Source organism: Apus apus, chromosome 10 (assembly GCF_020740795.1).
Source record: "Apus apus isolate bApuApu2 chromosome 10, bApuApu2.pri.cur, whole genome shotgun sequence".
NCBI lineage: Eukaryota > Metazoa > Chordata > Aves > Apodiformes > Apodidae > Apus > Apus apus.
The window spans coordinates 2,116,225-2,133,541 of NC_067291.1; the positions used below are offsets into that span (position 1 = coordinate 2,116,225).

General features: G+C 57.6%; 1 protein-coding gene across 1 annotated transcript in view; it reads left to right on the forward strand.

The window, feature by feature from the left end:
- The first annotated feature begins 2,904 nt into the window (after nt 1-2,904).
- The window catches only part of CCDC33 (coiled-coil domain containing 33), a 43,148-nt gene continuing 28,735 nt past the window's right edge, over nt 2,905-17,317 (forward strand). Inside the window, exons 1-4 of the mRNA XM_051628520.1 lie at nt 2,905-3,208; nt 3,969-4,429; nt 5,113-5,301; nt 15,087-15,250. Of these exons, the coding sequence (XP_051484480.1) occupies nt 2,905-3,208; nt 3,969-4,429; nt 5,113-5,301; nt 15,087-15,250 (1,118 nt within the window). The remainder of the gene's footprint in view (nt 3,209-3,968; nt 4,430-5,112; nt 5,302-15,086; nt 15,251-17,317) is intronic.

Consider the following 17,317-nt stretch of genomic DNA (forward strand, 5'->3'; position numbering starts at 1 on the left):
AGAAGACACAAGCAGGTCCCTGCCTCCCACTGCAGCCATGGGGAATCCTTCCCTTAGGACTTTTACTTGGAAAAGCAGAGCTAAGGGCAGCAGGAACCCACTTTTGGCCAAACCCCCCAGCTCTCATCACCAGTACACAGCTTTTCAGACCCAAACCTTGAGCCCCTCACACGGGCAGAGCTCCAGCCACCTTTTATTTTATGGAACAGAACACACAGGCTGCCAAAATAGAGACCTCTCTGCATCCAGTGAATCAACCTCATCCCCAGGAGAGGTGTGGAAACTGGTATTTAGTTTGGGGGGGGACACGGAAGGGTGTCAGTCCCAGGTTTGGCTGTGCCTGGTGGCATGATAATATGATGGACATGGCACCTGCCAGCCCTGCTGTGTGTGGTCTGATGGGAAAAATCATGGACTGGTTTGGGTTGGAAGGGACCTTCAAGATCATTCAGTCCCAACCCCCCCTGGATGGGCAGGGACACCTCCCACCAGCCCAGGTTGCTCCAAGCCCCATCCAACCTGCCCTTCAACACTGCCAGGGATGGGGCAGCCACAGCTTCCCTGGGCAACCTGGGCCAGGCTCTCCCCACCCTCACACTCCAGAATTCCCTCCTCATGTCTCACCTCAATCTCCCTTCTTCCAGTTTTCATCCCTTCCCCCTTGTCCTCTCCCTCCCTGCCCTTGTCCCAAGCCCCTCCCCAGCTTTCCTGGAGCCCCTTCAGGCACTGGAAGGTGCTCTAAGGTCTCCCTGGAGCCTTCTCTTCTCCAGGCTGAACACCCCAACTCTCCCAGCCTGGCTCCAGAGCAGAGCTGCTCCAGCCCCCCCATCATCTCTGTGGCCTCCTCTGGACTCTCTCCAGGAGCTTCATGTGTTGGGGGCTCCAGAACTGGCCACAGTGCTCCAGGTGGGATCTCACAAGTAGAGGGGGAGAATCAACACTGCGTGAAGAATGGTGCCTTAGGTCAGAGTGTGGGAAAATTAATCCCTGATGATGCTGTAATTAGCAGCAGTTCTGTAATGTGTTTGCACAAGAGGGGGGGGGGGGGGGAGAGGAAATGAAAGAGGCTAGTTAAGGATAAGCAGGCAGAACTGGCTCCCATTTCCCCCCATTAGAGCCCAGCAGGGTTTTAATTGAGGCAGAGGCAATTTTTCAGATGCGTTCAGGAGCTGAAAACCAGGGTGTGATCCTGCCCACAGACACCAGTCTGACCCCAAGGGTTCCTCCTGCTCTGGTGCCCAGGGATGCAGAGCCCAGCACAGGGTCCCCCTGAGGCACAGGGGGGGCTGGAGTGGGTCCCAGCTGCACAGGTAAGCAGGACAGTGACATCCCCAGGGGGTTCAGCAGCTCAGATTGCCAGGGTTTTGTTGGTGGAGCAGCTCGGAGCAGCATCACACCCTCAATCCAAGCCATCCCTGGGCTCTTGGCTGGGTAAAACCACCTTGCTCTGCTTTGGGAGCACCAAGTGGTCTCCAGCCATCACGGGAAAGAGCTGCCAACTCCCCAACAGCATTAAAAGCATTTATGCTCTCAACCCTCTCCAGCAACCCAACCATCAGCACATCCCAGCAGCCTGGAGACATGAGCGCTCTTCCCGGCAGCCCTGACTGGCAGGGGAATGACCCCACCCCCCCAGCCTCCATTTCTCCAACTCGAAGCTTAGCATCCCACAGAGCACTTGAAACCCGTTTTAACCCCAGCTCAGAGCCCAAAAACCTCAGAGTTACCAGCCCTTGGCCTCCTGTCCTCATCCTGACCTCCACAGCATCCTCAGCGGGGCAGGAGGTCGGACACAGCAACCAAGGCTGTGTCAGGGATCAGTACCTCAAGACAAGACTCCAACCTGTATTTTAACCAGCAAGGAGCTGTGAGAGACCAGGTTTTAGGCTGAGTGAGTCCATCCGTGGCCCACTTCCAGAGGGATTCTTGGAGGCAGTGATCTTGCCTGGCTGCCTTGCAGGTCCCTGGGCTGCTCCCGTGGGACCATCCTAGAAAACAACAACAAAAAGCAAAAGCCTGGTGCCCTAGGCTCTCAGATGCTGTTTTATCCCCCAACCCACTTTCCCCCCCTGAGGATAACCCTGTTGTTTCAAGCTTGCACCAGCGTGAAGAGCCTGGAATGTGGCTTTTCACATGGAGCTGTCTCAGAGAAGGGCCATCTGCTCGCCCGGCTCCGGCTCACGTTTCACTGGAAATATCCTGCAAGCTGTGGGAACGTGCTATTGTCAGCAGCAAGTTGGGAACGAGATCTGACAGGGGCTCCTGGCAAGGATCAGCTGGTGTCTTTCCACCTCCCTGCCCACCCCAGACCACCAAAAACCCCTTGAGCTGGGTCCCGAAATAACTGTGGTGGGACTAAAGTCTGGATGCTCAGCTGGCTGGGCAGCAGGTTTAGCAGGCAGGGAGCTCAGCTCCAGTTGCACCAGTAGAAACACATGCTCCTGTATGGGAAAGAGCAGATCTGGATCCAAACCCTTTGGTGGTGAACCTCCCAAAGCCAAGGGCTCAGCACCCACCCCAGCACACCTACCCACACCCCTCTGTGTTGCCTCTCTGGGCATCACCCTGGATATCCCAGGCTGGGTGCTGGGAGGCAGCCAGTGCTTTGCATTTAGTTGCCTGGGTTCCCAGCAAACAAACTGGAGTTCCAATCCCCTGTCCTTGGTGTGGCACAAGGGGCAGGAAAAGTTCTCAGCATCTCCCCTCAGTCCCCGAGGATGTTCTTGCAGGGATGGGAAGTTCTTGGAAAGCTGCTGACAGAGGTGTGAAGCCAACAGGAGACAGGGAGAGTGGCAGCAGAGCTGGCTCAGCTCAGAATCTTTCCCCAGCCCTTGCTCTGGGGCAGAGAACCACAAGACCCCTGCAATCAAGGAGTTGTCCCCTCCACATCCCACCTCTGTCCCCATGGCTGGAGGAGCAGGGGAACCTCACACCCCCCTGCAGCACTCCCGGCTGCGGGCTGAGGAGAAGACCCTGGATTTTGAGTTTGAGGTGGTGAGCGCCCAGTTCAACCAGCGGGGTCGCTACTGCCTGCGGCTCACGGTGGAGAACCCGCTGCTCCAGGGCTCCGGGGCCGGCGTCCAGCTCCGGGTGGGCAGAGGGGAAGTCATCCAGAGCAGCACCTGCACCACTGACATCATCCAACAGGGTAACCTTGACCAGATCTACTCCTTCCAGAGGAGGAAATTCACCTTTACCCTGCCCAGAGGTAGGAGGCTGGACGCCACGGGGACGGGCTGGTGGCAGAGGTGACCCGGGAGCAGGGCTCTGCAGCTTGGCTCCAGGTTGCAGATCCACATCCCAGGCTCAGGGTTGCACCCCACAGCAAAGCCCTGAACTGGAGTCAAAGCTGGTTGAGCTCAGCGGGGTGGATGGGGCAGGTCCAGCCTCTGGAGCTTGGGGCCAACATCACCAAGGGTGCAAACACCTCCAGCCAAGACCTGGGTGTATCCAGGCTGGATAACCCATTTATAGCTGGTCAGTTGGTACAAACCACAGGTGATATATCCCAAAGACAGTATTGAAGTGGCCTTATCAATGTTAAGGAAAGCTGGGGAGGGGCTTGGGACAAGGGCAGGGAGGGAGAGGACAAGGGGGAAGGGATGAAAACTGGAAGAGGGGAGATTGAGGTGAGACATGAGGAGGGAATTCTGGAGTGTGAGGGTGGTGAGAGCCTGGCCCAGGTTGCCCAGGGAAGCTGTGGCTGCCCCATCCCTGGCAGTGTTGAAGGGCAGGTTGGATGGGGCTTGGAGCAACCTGGGCTGGTGGGAGGTGTCCCTGCCCATGCGGGGGGTTGGATCTGGATGATCTTGAAGGTCCCTTCCAACCCAAACCAGCCTGCGATTCTCTGATGTGCTGGTGTTCCCAGAGCAGAGCTAACCAGGGCTGCTGGTGGCTGTGCCCAGGAGATCCTCCGGGATCCACCAGCCCTCCCAAACCAAACTTCACACCCCCCCCCCCCCCTCCAGGTTTCTGCAAGAACGACAAGAACCACGACGTGCGGCTCCACCTCGAGGTCCTGCGGTTCCCGGCGAGAGCAGAGAGGGCGAAGAGGAGCAGACGGGTGGGAGAAGCTTACTTTGCCATCTACCCCCGCCCCGACCAGCCCCGAATGAAGCTCTCAGCAGGGCGGGACGAGGACTGGTACCGCTACAGCTCGGTGCTGGCTTTGCTGCGGGCGGGCAGCGAGCAGCCTGCCATGCACTGCGGCCGTCTGGCTTTCACCGCCTCCCTGCATGAGCACCGGCCACCCCCTCCGCTCTCCCCCCCCCTTCCGCTGTCCCCCGGCACCCAGAGGGACCGCAGAGGGGCTGGCACTGCCCCAGCATCTTCATCATCCCTGGCCATCCCTGCCCTCAGCCGCTCGCTGCCGACGCCTGAGTCTGCTTATCACTCGCTGCCCCCCGAGGGTCGTGCCCGCTCCCCCCAGGTAGGGGTGCCCGGTTTTGGGGGGGTTTGGGGGGGGTTTGGGGGTTCCTGTGCTCCAGGGAAATATGAGCAGCCCAGGCTGCTTGGGACAGGAATTGGTTCTGGGGTGGCTACATGAGCCCACATGGAATTAAGGCATCCAGAGAGAGGTGTTTATAACTTTGCCATGTGTCTTGGGGAAGGGGGGCAGCCCTGCCTCAGTTTCCCCTCCTTCCTTCCCCAGCATGGCTGGATAGAAGCCTTGTGCCTGTCCCCTGCCTGCCACCAGAGTTAGGGACCCCCAGGGACCCCCAGGGAGTCAGTCTCTGACTTGAAAGGTCAGGGCTGGTTTAGGTTTGGGGGTTTTGTATTTTGGGAAAGTTCTGCCCTCGAAGGGTGAGCCCAAGTGTTAGAGGATGGAGCTGGGACCTGGAGGCATAGAATCATAGAATCCTAGGGGTTGGAAGGGACCTCGAAAGATCATCTAGTCCAACCCCCCTGCCAGAGCAGGGTCACCTAGAGTACATCACATAGGAATGCATCCAGGTGGGTTTTGAATGTCTCCAGTGAAGGAGACTCCACAACCTCCTTGGGAGGCATCTCCTTGGGATGTGGAGGGAGATGGGACCGGGGACACTGGGGGGGACTGGGAAAGGGGTGCTGGTGTCCAAAGCTGGGCTGTCAAACCCCTTCTCTCACCCTCAGAGACTTCGGGCTGACCCTGCGCTCAGCTCCTCCCCGGAGCTCCCGGGTGAGTCAGCAGAGGAACGTCCTTCCTCCTCCTCCTCCTCCTCCTCTTCCTCGCTGCCTGCCCCAAGGCGAGCGCTGAGCTGCAGCAGCTTCCACCTCTTCTCTCCAGGCTCCAGCCCAGACCTGGCCTCCTCGCTGGTGCAGGTGAGTGCAGAGGGTGGAGAAGACACCACCCTAAATGAATAACAAAAGACCATCACTCCCAGCAGCTGCCTGCTGGAACTTGGTGGTGCTGGAGAGGAGCTGGAGGGGTTTGAGGGCACGCAGCCACCTGTCCCCAGCTCAGCTTGGCTACCAGCACCACTCCCAGGCCATCACATCCCCAGCCTGGCAGTGGGGAGGTGGGAACAGGGCATCAAACTTGGCATTTCTAGCACCCAAAGGCACCCCTGCAGGCTGGCTGTCCCCGGGTGTCACCTAGGAGCTTTTAAGATGCCAACTAAGGGCATCTGGGCCTGACAGGTCTGAAATATTGCATCTGGCAGCTCAAATCTGCCCTTCTAAAAGCTGCAGGGACCGTAGGGCAGGGCTAACCCAGCCAGAGGGGCTGCATTTCTCTGGCCTTAGTTATTCTAAAAGCTGTCCAAATAAAGAGGGGGGGGGGGAAAAAAAGACAACCCTTACCCCAGGGACTCCGTTTCCTGCAACTCGCCAGAAGAATAACAGGTCTGGTGATGAAGATGTTGTCAGGGCTGCTCTCAGAGGTGGCTGCTCCACCTGCACAAACATTGCTTCAGAAAGCAGGGTCACAGCACCACGGAGATGGGCTTGATCTTATGAACCCTCCCCAGGCATCTTCTGGGTTCTCTTCTCCTTCCAGAGAGTCCCCGTCCCCACCGATGTCCTCCAGCTGGGAGAGCTGGAGGTGTGATGACAATGTCTTCTGCAGCTTCTGGGCCACCCAGCAGACTCTGCTGGCTCAGGGATGGGGCTGCCAGCCCTTCCTCAGCCCCCCCAGCTACAGGCTGCTGGCGTGGGGAGGTGACAAGGGACTCCCCAGCTGGTAGCTTGTGCCATCAGGATGTCCTAAACCCTGGACCCTGGCACGGCTGCGGGTCTGGCATCCTTCTCCCTGTGCTGTGGTGCTGCAGGCCACCTTCCTGCCTCCCCTCTTGCCCTGGAGCAGGATAAACTGCTGCTACTGGCTGTGAAGCACCAGCTGGGGGTGTGTTTTACAGGAGTTGAGGGGGCTGGAGCCCCCACCCAGCTGCTCAGCCCCAGCACTGCAGGCAGGACAGGGAAGCACGGCAAGCCCTGGAGCGGCTCCTCGCTTGGCCTCTCTGGGTTTGAGCTCTGACTTCACCTCCCTCAGCCAAAACCAAACTAAAATGGACTGGCCAGGGACGTTCATTAGCGAAGGCTGATTGAGTTTGCTCAGCAAATGTCTAGACAGAAACTCTTTGGAGCTGTAGAAAAGCCAAGGAGATCGATAGCAATCAGCTGGGGCGCGGAGCGGGACGCGGAGCCGGGCCGGGGGGCGTAAGGAGAAGCATTAACAAATGCAATTTTGCTCCTGGGCCCCCCTAGGGAATGCAATAAATCACCTGCTGCTGATGTCACCAGGCACGTGTTTGCCAGGATGGGTTTTATTTAGAAGTTCAATGCTGGGAGGTGGGGGGATGTTGGCTCCCCACCCTCCCGGGAGGGCTGGAGTGACGGAAAACGTGCTGGGAGGTGGTTGAGCTGTGGTGGGTGAGCTGGGCTGGGCTGTGGGGAAGGAGCAGGTGGAGCTGGGAGGGAGTTTCAGTCTCCAGAAACACTCCTGGGATTCCGCATCCTGGAACAGGTTGAAGCCATGAGAGTTCCTTCTCGGTCTGGAGTCGGTTTTGCTCTTGAGGGTCCAAACTCGAGCACCTTGTGTGTCGATCCTGCTGTGGCCGGGGGAAGGTGAACCCCAACCCGCAGCTTGAGAGCCAGAGTGTCTTCCCAAATTCAGGCAGGACTCAGGTCTGAGAGCTGGGGCGTGGAGAGGGGTACATTCAGAAGGCTGAGAGATGCCATTGCAGGGCTGCTGCCTGACCAACCTGCTATCCCATCCATCTGCTTGGCTTTCCCAAACAGCCAAGCCACGGGGGCTCATCCCAGCGGGACCCCAGCTCCTTGACACTGCCTCCGTGCTGAGCATCTCATCTGCAGGACTCTGGGGGTGATGGATGGGTGCTGAGCTCCCCCCGAAAGGCCAAGGCAGGGGGGGGGGGATAATGATTTTTCTCATCTCCCAGCAACCTGCAGCTAATGTATTCCCAGGCACGGAGCAGGAGGCTCCGCTTGGCTCTTTTAATGCCTCGCTCGTGTTGCAGAGCCAGAGGCTCCCTGGTTGTCCCAGGACCTGGGCACAGCACCAAGCAGGTCAATAAGATGGATGATGGCTGAGGCTGAGCCTTGGAGCTGCCAGCCCAGGGGTGGGGATGGAGGGAAAGAGAACAGGGCTTGTGGTGGCCCTCGGGAGCTTCACAGCAAGGCACCTGGTGCTGTAAAGGGAAATCAGCCCCAGAATTCATTCCCCTTCCCCAAGGAACAGACCCTGTTTGGCTTCCAGCAGGTCTCCATGGGGCTGGGGGAAGGAGCCAGCTTTTGGAGCTCTCCTTGGCACTGGAAGACCAAGGAAGAGGGTGAGTTTCCAGCCTCCTGGGAGCAGCTGGCAACGAGCCCCCCCAGGCCCCAGACAGCAAGCTGAGGCTGCCAGGGGAGGAGGAAATCTTGGTGGCAAACAAATGGCTTTGCTAAACAGCTTCTCTAACAAAAGTCTGCCCAGGATGAGAGAGGGCAAAGTGCCTCAGGGTAGCACAAATCCCAGGGAGGAGCAAGGAAGTTCCCCAGGAATATGGCTCCTCTTTGGTTTTTTTCAGCAGGATCCCAAAAGTGAAGCTGTGCCTCCCCAAGCACCCACGCATTGCAGGGTGCACAGGGCTCTGGGGGAGCTGGGCTCCTTTTTTGGGAGGGGGGGGGGTGTCAGCATCTGGCTGTGCAGAGGGGCTGGAGGCTGGTTTTGGGGCTGAGCCACTGCATTCCTGTCCATCTGCAGTGGTAGGGAGAGCAGGGCTGCAGGGGCAGGGCAGGGGTGCCCAGGCTGGGGTGCAGATGCTCATGCTGGGATGCAGGTGCTTGTGCTGGGATGCAGATGCTTGTTCTGGGATTCAGAGGTTCACACTGGGATGCAGGTGCTTGTGCAGGGATGCAGATGCTTGTGCTGGGATTCAGGTGCTCACACTGGGATTCAGGAGTTCACACTGGGATTCAGGAGTTTGCACTGGGATTCAGGAGTTTGCACTGGGATGCGGGTGCTCACACTGGGATTCAGGTGCTCACACTGGGATTCAGGTGCTCACACTGGGATTCAGGAGTTTGCACTGGGATTCAGGTGCTTGCACTGGGATTCAGCCGTTCACACTGGGATGCAGGTGCTTGTGCTGGGATGCAGATGCTTGTTCTGGGATTCAGAGGTTCACACTGGGATGCAGGTGCTTGTGCAGGGATGCAGATGCTTGTGCAGGGATGCAGATGCTTGTGCTGGGATTCAGGTGCTCACACTGGGATTCAGGAGTTTGCACTGGGATTCAGGAGTTCACACTGGGATGCAGGTGCTTGCACTGGGATTCAGGTGCTCACACTGGGATTCAGGTGCTCACACTGGGATTCAGGAGTTCACACTGGGATTCAGGAGTTCGCACTGGGATTCAGGAGTTTGCACTGGGATTCAGGAGTTTGCACTGGGATTCAGGAGTTTGCACTGGGATTCAGGAATTCACACTGGGATGCAGATGCTCACACTGGGATGCAGGTGCTTGTGCTGGGATTCAGGAGTTCACACTGGGATGCAGGTGCTCACACCAGGATTCAGGTGCTTGCACTGGGATGCAGATGCTCACACCAGGATGCAGATGCTCACACCAGGATGCAGATGCTCTCACTGGGATGCAGATGTTTGCACTGGGATGCAGATGCTCACACCAGGACGCAGATGCTCTCACTGGGATGCAGATGTTTGCACTGGGATGCAGATGCTCACACCAGGATGCAGATGCTCTCACTGGGATGCAGATGTTTGCACTGGGATGCAGATGCTCACACTCAGCTTCAGATGCTCTCAGTGGGATGCAGACACTCATGCCAGGGTTCAGATGCTTGCACTGGGATTCAGATGCTTGCACTGGGAAGCAGATGCCCTTGGGATGTGCCTGGTCTGGCTGAGCAATGACGGTGGCTGAAAGCTCCTGTCTCCCCATCCCCAGAAGCAGCTGGGCTGGGGCAGAGGTCTCTGTGAGGGGGTGATGGATGGCGTGTGTCTCCTGTCTGTCCCCCCGGCCACCTCATCCATCACTCATCCCGATGACAGCAGCCATCACAAAGGAGGCTGGCAGGGGTCCAGCCCTTCTCCCCAGCCCTGACACCGGGGTGAGGGGCTGGAGCTGCCTCGACTGACTGAAAAACCCAGTGAGGCTGAAAACCAAACTTTTCCAGCAGGGCTGGCCCCTGGGGTGGAGGGTGAGATGAATAACACGGTTCTGACGAGCAATTTGTAGGGCTTTGAGAAGCTGTCAGCCTGGGGAGGAGCAGGCTTGACATCCCTGCCCCCTGCCTCTCAGCATCCCTTGATCAGCACCCACTCCCTGCCCGAGGGAACCAGCAGCAAGAGGACCTGAGGCAAACTGAGGCTTTGAGGTGCTGCTCGAGCAGCTCTGGGGAGTGAATCAGCCGAGTTTTCGGCGTGAAAATGTTTGGGTTTGCTGAAGCTTTGCAAGGAATGGGGTATATCCTGTCGGAACAGGAGGGTGCTGAGGCATCAAGGCTCCAAAAGTCCCATTCTCCCTGTCCGGGTAGAGATCTGCCATGGAAATGAGCTGGTGCAGGGGAGGCAATTCATGTCTTCTCGGCTAAAACGGTGACAAAAATCTTCTCCGATGGAGAAGACAGATCCTCAAGAGGTTCTTTTTTTTTCCCTTTTCCTCCAAGCTGCTCGTCTGTAAAGCACAAGCAGCTCGAGCTGGAGGAGCTGCTGCTCTAATTCCTGCAATTTGAAGCCATCACGTCCCTTTAAGTGTCAGCTAACTGCCTTGATGAGAAAAGCAAATGGGGTTAAAAAGAGAAAATTGCTGCATTCGAAGAGGCGGGGAAGGGAGGAAATTGCCCTGGAACAGAGAGAGTGTCAAACCCTCCTAATGGAGGAGGTGTTGGGCTGCTGGCCCATTCCATGATTTGACAGGTGGATTGGGAGTTTGCTCCAGAAACGGAAGGAAAAATGAATTTGGCAATTTGTTGTGGTTTTTTTAGCCCAAAGGGATTCCCTGATCTCCTGGGAAGGGGGAGAGAATTTTGCCTTCCAGCACCCTGGAATCACCCTGTGATGTCTAATGAGCTCCCGCAGGGTCCCCTCCAGGAAACAACTGGTTTAAAAATAACAATGAGAAGAAGAAATACATCAAGCTCAGCCCAAATCTGAGGGAAATAATAAGGCTAATAAATAATAATCCCCTGGCCTTGGAAATGGCAGCAGAGTGATGGTGTCTTGGGGATCTTGGAGCAGCCGGGAGGGTCGAGGCTGGCGAGATGAAAGGAGGAATAAGCCAGTGTTTGCTTTCCTGCCTGGCTTTTCTTCCTCTTGCTTTTGTTTGGCTGAGGGTTTTGCTGAAGGTTTTGAACCGTTTTTCTTCGGAGGGTGGTTTGAACCTGTCGGGGGGGGGAAAGCGTTGGGAAATACCCCTTGGAATTGGCCGGGGTTTGCTTCGGGAGCCAGCCTGGGGTGGAGCTGGAGCTCTGCGACCAGCTGGTTGGTTGTGGCAGGGCTGGGTGTTTTGAGCTGCTCTTTGCCAGAGTCTGGAGCCTTTGCAGGAGAGGAGGATCCGTTGGCTGGCTCCTGGAAATGGGAAGCATGTGCTTGCTGGCTCCTTTCCTTTGGGAAGCTGGTGGTGGTGCCTTGCCTTGCTCGCCCTCCTCCACGTTGTCGGGCAAGAACAACCTCCAGGTTGTTCTCCCAGGTGCTCGTTGTGGGGGGTGAGAGCACAGGGGGGCTGTGCCCTCCTCCCATCCCACACCAAGCAGCTCCGAGAGGGGGGTCTCCAACTCGGAGGGATAAAGAGAAGCCAGCAGGACAACACCTCCCAGTGCTGCCCCAGCAACCCACGGAGCAGCCCACGCAGGGCGATCGTGGCCTTTGGAGGGACAGCATCCTCTTGGAATTGCACCCCTTCTAGAAGGACCAGGGTGCTGGGGATGCCTGTTGGAGCAGCTCAGTGCTGCTGTCCCACGAGGGGGAGGAAGACAAAGGCTGACACTGTTTTAATTTTCCTTTTAACTATAATTGCATTGGGTCGACTCTCCCGAGCTTGTTCCGGGAGCTGCATTTTTTTTCCCCAGCTAGATTGCTTTCCTTGTTTCACTCACTGGAGACAGGCCGGGGCCTGTGTCATGCCAGCTCTGCATTAATAGAGCTTCAAATGAGATTTCACAGCCTGAAATCTGATTAGAGCTCAGGCTGGGGTCGCTTTGGAGAGGGGAGCAGACAGCCCGGGAGCCGGGATGCTCGGGGAGTTGCTGCCAACCCACGAGAGGTGGGGGATGTGAGGCCGTGACACACCCCTGGGGTGTGCAGGGGGCCTGTGTGGAGCCTGGGGACGTGGGGCCAGCAAGGCACAGCTCAGCCAGCTTGCACCCTCAGAACCCCCTGGATTCGGGATGTTCAGCTGTCCCTTGGGAGTCATGTCAGGAGAAGGCTGGTCTGGGAGGAGCAGCTACACCCGCTCACCCATCAGCCCCCGAGTCCTTGCTGGGCTTCTCGTGCCCCACAAACCCATCTTTTACCCCGTTTTCCTGCCTGATGGTGTGTAAAATCCTCCCCCCACCCCCTCCCTCACCCTGGCTCCCCTGTGCCCAGAGGTGCTTGTTGTCTCGCTGCCCATCAGGGAGCCAGTTTGCCCTTACCTGGCTGCTGGTGATGCTCCAGGTTGTACCAGGAGCTCTTATCATCCCTGAGCCCTGAGGTCCTGCCCTGAGAGGCGTCTGGATCTGCTGGAATGTCCCAAGGGACGCAGCACCCTCAGGCTGGCCTGGCTCTGGGATATCCTGCCCACGATCCAGCCCTCCCTCCTCTTCAACCCCGAGGTAAGACAGGGCTGAGGCTGCAACCTGGGGAGCTGGTCCTGCTGCTTGTTTCGAGCCAAGTGTCCCTCTTTCCCCTCCTCTCGGCTGCCGGGGAGGGGGGTTGGGGGGGAGGAGAAGCAGTTTGTCGGTGTTTAACTGCCGTAAGGAGGCTTGAAAGGAGCCTGGGGAGACATCACGGAGGAAAAACTCCCACCAAGCCCAGTCCATCTTCACTCCTGGAGCCTCCTATTGTTTTATGAAGTCTCCAGAGGAGGGTAAAACTGACACATTCCCAACAGCTGCTCATAAATTGCCGGGAGCAGGGGGGAAAAAGCTCGGGGCTCCCACCGTCGAGGAGCAGATCCCTGCTCCTGGCTTTAGCTGGGAGGGCTTGTCCTTGCTTTGAAGGACCAGGAGGGTCCTAGTCTTGGTGCCTGGAGGTCCCTGCTGGCTCCCAGCCCGGGCTGTCCTCCCTGAACTAAACGCTGGGCTCTTGAGGCTATTTATGTCTTGTCAGCCCGCAGCCAGAAGCAATTTAATCTTGGCTGAGCTCTGCTGTGGAGGAGCTGCCCCAGCCCCGGTGCTTCTTCCCGGATGAGAAAAGAGTTGATAGAAAAACAAATTAGGATGATGGTGGCAGCTCAGGCACCGTTAATCAACCTCCTGGCAGCGTTGCAGCGGGAATAATTAATAATCGTCGTTAAGGATGTTTTAAGGGGGGCCCTGGGGGGGGTGGAGGTGCTGCCTGGGATGGGGTGAGGAGCTCAAGATGCTCTGCGGGAGTCAGTGATGCTCCAAAGCACCTGAGAATGTTTAAGGCAGCAGGTGTCCCCAGCTGAGACCCTGGGGGACACGGGGACTTGATTTTCCCCTCTGGTTCAGCGAGCCACAGGTTGCAAACTCCTGCCTGAGAGCTTGGAGAAGTTTTTGCTTCCCACCGAGTGAAAGAGCCAAAAAAAAAACCAAGCAGGAGCTCTACCTGGAGCCTCAGGCACCCTCATCCCTGGAAGAAAAACCCGATTTCTTCCTGGCTTTGAACAGTGACTGAGGTGGGGGTTGGTTTTTTTGTGGGTTTTGGTGGTTTTTTTGATAGTTAATCACAGCCTTGCTGAGTTTTTTGGGTACCGGTTGCCTGAGAAGCCTGGCATTGTTCACACTTGCTATTTTGAAGATGTTTTGTTCTCCTGCTGTGTTTTACTTCGCTGAAGTGCTGGGGAATTTTCTGTTCAACCCCCTCACTAATTACCCTGCTGGGATCCTCGCTAGCAGTCAAACCTCCTCGGTTTTCCAGGGAGATGGAAATAGAAGTGGTGGGTAGGAGGAGATGTGCAAAAAGAAACCTGCTTGGGGAGTCAGGGATGCGAAAGGAAACGGGGACAAGGCAGGAAAACGGCCAAAAAAATACAAATAAAAGAGGGAACTGGAGCATGTCAATAAAGATCTGGGGTGGGGTTCTGCTCCTTGAGTGCTGAGCTGGTCCCCAGCCCCCAAGTTCCAGCTGATTCCTGAGCTGACAGGAAAAAAAGGGTAATGGGGGGTTAATGGGGAAAGCTGATTTTTTTTTTCCCCCAGTCTGTTGGTGAAACAGGTTTCCATCCCACAGGTGATCCTCAGGTTCGGGGTGGTTCTCCCCCAGGGCAGTGGGTCACCCCCCCCCTGCTGCCAAGCCCCTGATGGCCAGAGGGGGGGGATGGGGAGTGACAAGGAAGGGGGGTTCAGGGTGAACCAGCCCCTCGCTGAGCAGTTTGGAGGCAGAACCAGGCGTCGGAGGGGATTTGAAGGCAGCGGCTTTGAGAAGCCCCCAGGGTTGGTTGCTGGGCTGGAGCTCTCTGCTTCCACCCCAGGAGGTCGGAAGGATGCGGGCAGGGTTTGTTTGCCAGGGTCTGAAGCGGTGCAGGGGTTGGGGGGGGGGGGGGAGGGCTGGGGGGTTTAACCCCTTGTAGGCACAGCTCGGTGCGATGTGAAGCGAGTTAAAGCTTCTAGGGATGGTGGGAGAGGCTGGAGCTGGGGGGACACACACACACACGGGACAGCGTCTGTCACTCGGGTGGGGTGTGATGGGCACAGGAGTGGCAGCTTGTGGCTCTTGCTGCTCTTCTCACATCAGCTGGTGGGAATTAATGAGCTGTGGGAAGCAGGAGGGGCTGCCTCACACCCCTCACTTTTCCTCCTGGGTTAGGCTGAGATCCCAGTTCCTGGGAAGTCCCTGGAAATTGCCCAGGCTGGCAAGAAGGGAGAGCAGGGGGAGGGCAGGGATGTGTTGTTGGCAGGTCTGAGGGATGTGGAGGTGCTTGAGGTGGTTAATCCTGGTCTTGGTGACCTGCTTCTGGGTCCCTGGTTGGAGCATGGTGGAGTTGGGCCCACACTAGTAGGGATGCTGGGCTGGTTTCCCCCCATGCAGGATGTTTCCCTGCTGCTGCACATCCTCCTGCCAAGCCTGGCACCTGTTGTGGCCCTGCCATGGGCTGGTGACATCCCTGGTGCAGCTCTGCAGCTGGGCCCTGGGGACAGGGAGGAGGGAGCTGTGATGGGGATGTGCCAGGGACATCATCTCCCCAACTTGTTCTCCTCCATCTGGGCTCACAGCATCAAGCAGAGGTCTTGAGGACCAGCTTGGGCAACGGAGATGTGCTGAGAACACCATCTCCCCAACTTGTTCTCCTCCATCCAGGCTTTCAGCATCAAGCAGGGGTTGTGGGAACAAGTGTGGGTGATGGGGATGTGCTGGGGACATGGTCTCCCCCACCTGGGCTCTCAGCACTGGGGCCACGGGAACGAGGTTGGGTGACAAGGACATGCCTGAAGCTTCGCCAGCCGCTCCTCACCTTGACATCCTCGCTTCCTCCTGACAGGTATCCGAGTCCCCTGCTGGGAGAGAGGAACCCAGGCCTGCAGGGGGGGCTGGCAGGGGGCATGTGGCCCAGGTGGGGAAAGAAGCCATCACTGTCACCCTCCACGGTGCCACCAACCTGCCAGCCACACGGGAGGGCCGGGTGCCGTGGCCCTATGTCATCGTGTGAGTACCCAGCATCTGCAGAGGGGACACCATGGGGCAGTTTAAGATTTGTCACCCTGTTCTTAGCTCTCTGCAAGCCCCAGGGAGGAAGGAAACCCCTTTAGTGGTGACAGACACAAGCATCAGCTCCATGAGCTGCTGGGAACGGGGAGAGCAGCCGGGCTTCCTGGCTGGGATGGGGAAAGGAGGGAGCTGGGACGTCAGGAAGAAAACCTGCCTGATGTTGAAAGTGTAAAATGGTGTTAAAGAATCCAGAGGGTAAGGCTGCCTGGGCCTTGGGGTGGGGGGGGAGCAGTAAATAAAAGAGGGCTTTAATAAATAAACCAGGATGCCTGGGGAAGGAGAACTTGACTGCTCGTGCATTATGCATGTGCCGGGGGACTCAATTAGCTGGTCCTGCTTTGGTCTGTGTTAAAGAGGGAGGCTGCTCTGCTCAGTGCTGCTGCAGGGTGAGCCTGCCACCCCAAAGAGCTCGTCCAGGGAGGCTTCAGCACTGCTTCCCTGGAAAAATGGGGAGAAAGTAGCTGGTGGTGGCTCTGGCACACGGTGGCGGGTGGGCTGGTAGCCGAGGGATGCCAGGGGGTGGGGAAAGCAGGGCCAGGGCTCATCCGATGGGGAAACTCCCTGAAAGCGTGTGGAGCAAACTGTTGCTCCCTGGGCAGTGCAGAACCCTGAGCTCCAGGCTGAAGGGCAACCTGAGGGCTGCCCAGACTCAGCCAACTTGGCCATCCTGGGGGGTCCCTGGGCAGCTGGGACGTGGCTCAGGGGCCTGGGGGCAGCTGGGGCTGGCTAGCGGTCAGCAGGACTGGGTTGCCACCCCCTCCATCACCCCACCAGCTCTTTCCCCCCCATCTCCCCCCGTGCCGAGGACCCTGCTCAGCCTGAGTAACTCCACAGCCAGGAGTTGTCTCTATTTCCATAAACCAATTACACTCAGATAATCTCAGGAGATGGGAACATCGATATCCGAAAGGCGACGCACGAGGGGGGCGTGGGATTGTTGCATCTCCCTTCACATTCTGGTGCTGCTCCATCACCGCATTGCCATGGCAACGGGGGGAGTGATGGAGGGGAGGGTGGTATTAGGGATGCAGGACACATGAGGGGCCTTTTAGTAACCATAGTGAGGGAGCCAAGGCAGAAGGGAATCAGTTATTGTTTCGCAGGGCGGTTGCTCTCCAAGGCGAGGAACACGTTGCAGTTAAGGGGTGGGTTTGTTACTGACAGGAAGGAGAAGAGGTAGGTGGAGGCACCAGTGGGGAGATGGTGGCAGCTGGTACCCCCCCCCCGAAATGCCTGGCTACCACCTGAACCCTGACCCAGAGCATCAACCCCCAAAAGTCAGGGGTGGGATGGGAGGAGGGGAGCAACACCACTCCCACCAGCCCTGTTGCTCCTGCCCTGCCTCAGCATCCCACCACGCTCCAGAGATCTGAGCATCACTTCCAGCCCTCAGTGCACAGGGCCAGGGAGGGAAAGGCTTGGCAGGGGGAATCTGATAGACCTTGAGAAGCAAAAGAGCCCACCCAGGCATGGGTTTGGACTCATCCCTGCTCTGGAGAGAATGTGCCTCCTCTTCTGCTCCAGGGCCCTGGGTTTGGCTTTTCTCCTCATCCTCCAAAAGTTGAGCAAATCTCCCCCTCCCTGCTCCAGAGACAGCTGGGGGGGTTTGCTCTGCATCTTCTTTTCCCTCCCTCCTGCTCCTGGATCCACTGTCTGGCCTTGTGCAGGGATGACCTTGGAGCCAGGAGTGTTTGCAATTAACAGCACAAAGCACCCGGCTCCCTCCAGCTTCCCCTGCCCCTCGAGTGCTCTGGGTGGGTGGAAGAGCCTCTTGCTTCTTCTCCCTTTCTGCTCTTTCAGAGCTGAGAGAAGAAAACTCAAGGTCACTTGCTGAACAAACCAGCCTGGGGGATGGGGGCTCCCGTGTCCCCCTCACTTGAGGGTGCACCAGGTCCTAGTGCAGATGGGGTGCTCCACCTGGGAAGGGGTTAGGGTGTTCCCACAAGGAAAACAGGGCAGTGCTGAACCCCCAGATAAACCAGGGGCTCAGCTGCTAAGCCCAGA